General features: G+C 60.8%; 1 protein-coding gene across 1 annotated transcript in view; it reads right to left on the bottom strand.

Annotated features, from left to right (window-relative positions):
- The window catches only part of BCAR1 (BCAR1, Cas family scaffolding protein), a 38,973-nt gene extending 38,865 nt beyond the window's left edge, over positions 1–108 (bottom strand). Inside the window, exon 1 of the mRNA XM_008050193.2 lies at positions 21–108. Within this exon, the coding sequence (XP_008048384.2) occupies positions 21–80 (60 nt within the window). The 5' untranslated portion in view covers positions 81–108. The remainder of the gene's footprint in view (positions 1–20) is intronic.
- Between the last annotated feature and the right edge of the window lie 1,055 nt (positions 109–1,163).

Here is a 1,163-nt window from a genome sequence, read left to right as displayed (position 1 = left end):
TAAAGGCGAGGACCCCGGACTTTGGCATTTTTCTGTCGGCGCAACGCGGCGAGGACGCTGCCTCTCCACACCTTGCCCATCCTTCAAGGGCCACCTCCAGCCGCACCATGCCCCTGTTCTCCCTTGTCCCTCCCATCCCCCACACTGCACATCCCTGGGTGCTGGGTGCCTGCCCTGTGGCCATGGCTGGGCTCCCAGTCCCTGAGTCTGGGCGCGGACGGGGGAGGGGCTCGGCCTGGTCAAAGGCTATTGCAGGGCAGCCCCGCAGGGCTCCTGGAAGTCCTTGCCCTCCCCTAGCTGGGAGGGAACCCAGAGACGTCGGCACGCCCACGCCATCCAAGGCTCCGCTGACCCACCCCCAGGGACGAGGCACTCAGCTGCAAGGAACAGCCTGGCTGGTCCGTGGGTCACCGTAATGGGGAGATCTGGGCAGGCTTCTAGGGAGGATCCTGTGTTCCGGTAACCCCCCCCACTCATGACCCACCCACAGCCGGGGATCAGCCTTGGCTGTTGCCAGCCTCGGGCCAGCCCTTCAGATGCTGGAAGGTGGGTATTCGCACACCTGAGCCTTCCTGCCCAGGTCAAACATCCCCAATTTCTTCAGCTGTTCCACACCTGACACGGTGCCTAAACATGATACCTGCAACCGCTGGGCACAAACATGCTCGTCCTCATGCCCCCATCCCTGCCAGGTCCAATTTACTGCTTCCGTGTTACATTGAATAGACTGAGGCTAGGCCAGGCACGGTGGCTCAAGACTGTAATCCCAGCCCCTTGGGAGGCCAAGGCGAGAGGGTTGCCTGAGCTCAGGGGTTCAAGACCAGCCTGGGCAACTTGGTGTGACCTTTCCTCTATAATAAATCAAAAAATAAGCCGCACGTGGTAGCATGCGCCTGTAGTTCTAGCTACTTCGAAGGCTGAGGCGAAGCCCGCTCGGTGGCTCAGCCTGTAATCCCATGCCTTTGAGAGGCTGAGGTGAGTAGATTGCCTGAGTCCGCGGGTTCGAGACCTGCCTGGGCAACTTGGCGAGACCTCATCTCTACCATAAATTTAAAAATTAGCCGGACGTGGTAGCTCGTGCCTGTAGTTCCAGCTACTCGGAAGGCTGAGGCGGAAGGATCGCCGGAGCCCAGCAGGTCGAGGCTGCGGGGGCCAGGAGCAAC

The sequence above is a fragment of the Carlito syrichta genome, unplaced genomic scaffold, assembly GCF_000164805.1.
Source record: "Carlito syrichta isolate Samal-C Ts95f unplaced genomic scaffold, Tarsius_syrichta-2.0.1 Scaffold143184, whole genome shotgun sequence".
In the NCBI taxonomy this organism is placed as follows: Eukaryota; Metazoa; Chordata; class Mammalia; order Primates; family Tarsiidae; genus Carlito; species Carlito syrichta.
Note: the sequence above shows the minus strand (reverse complement) of the source record. Positions and strands in the feature narration are given on the sequence as shown.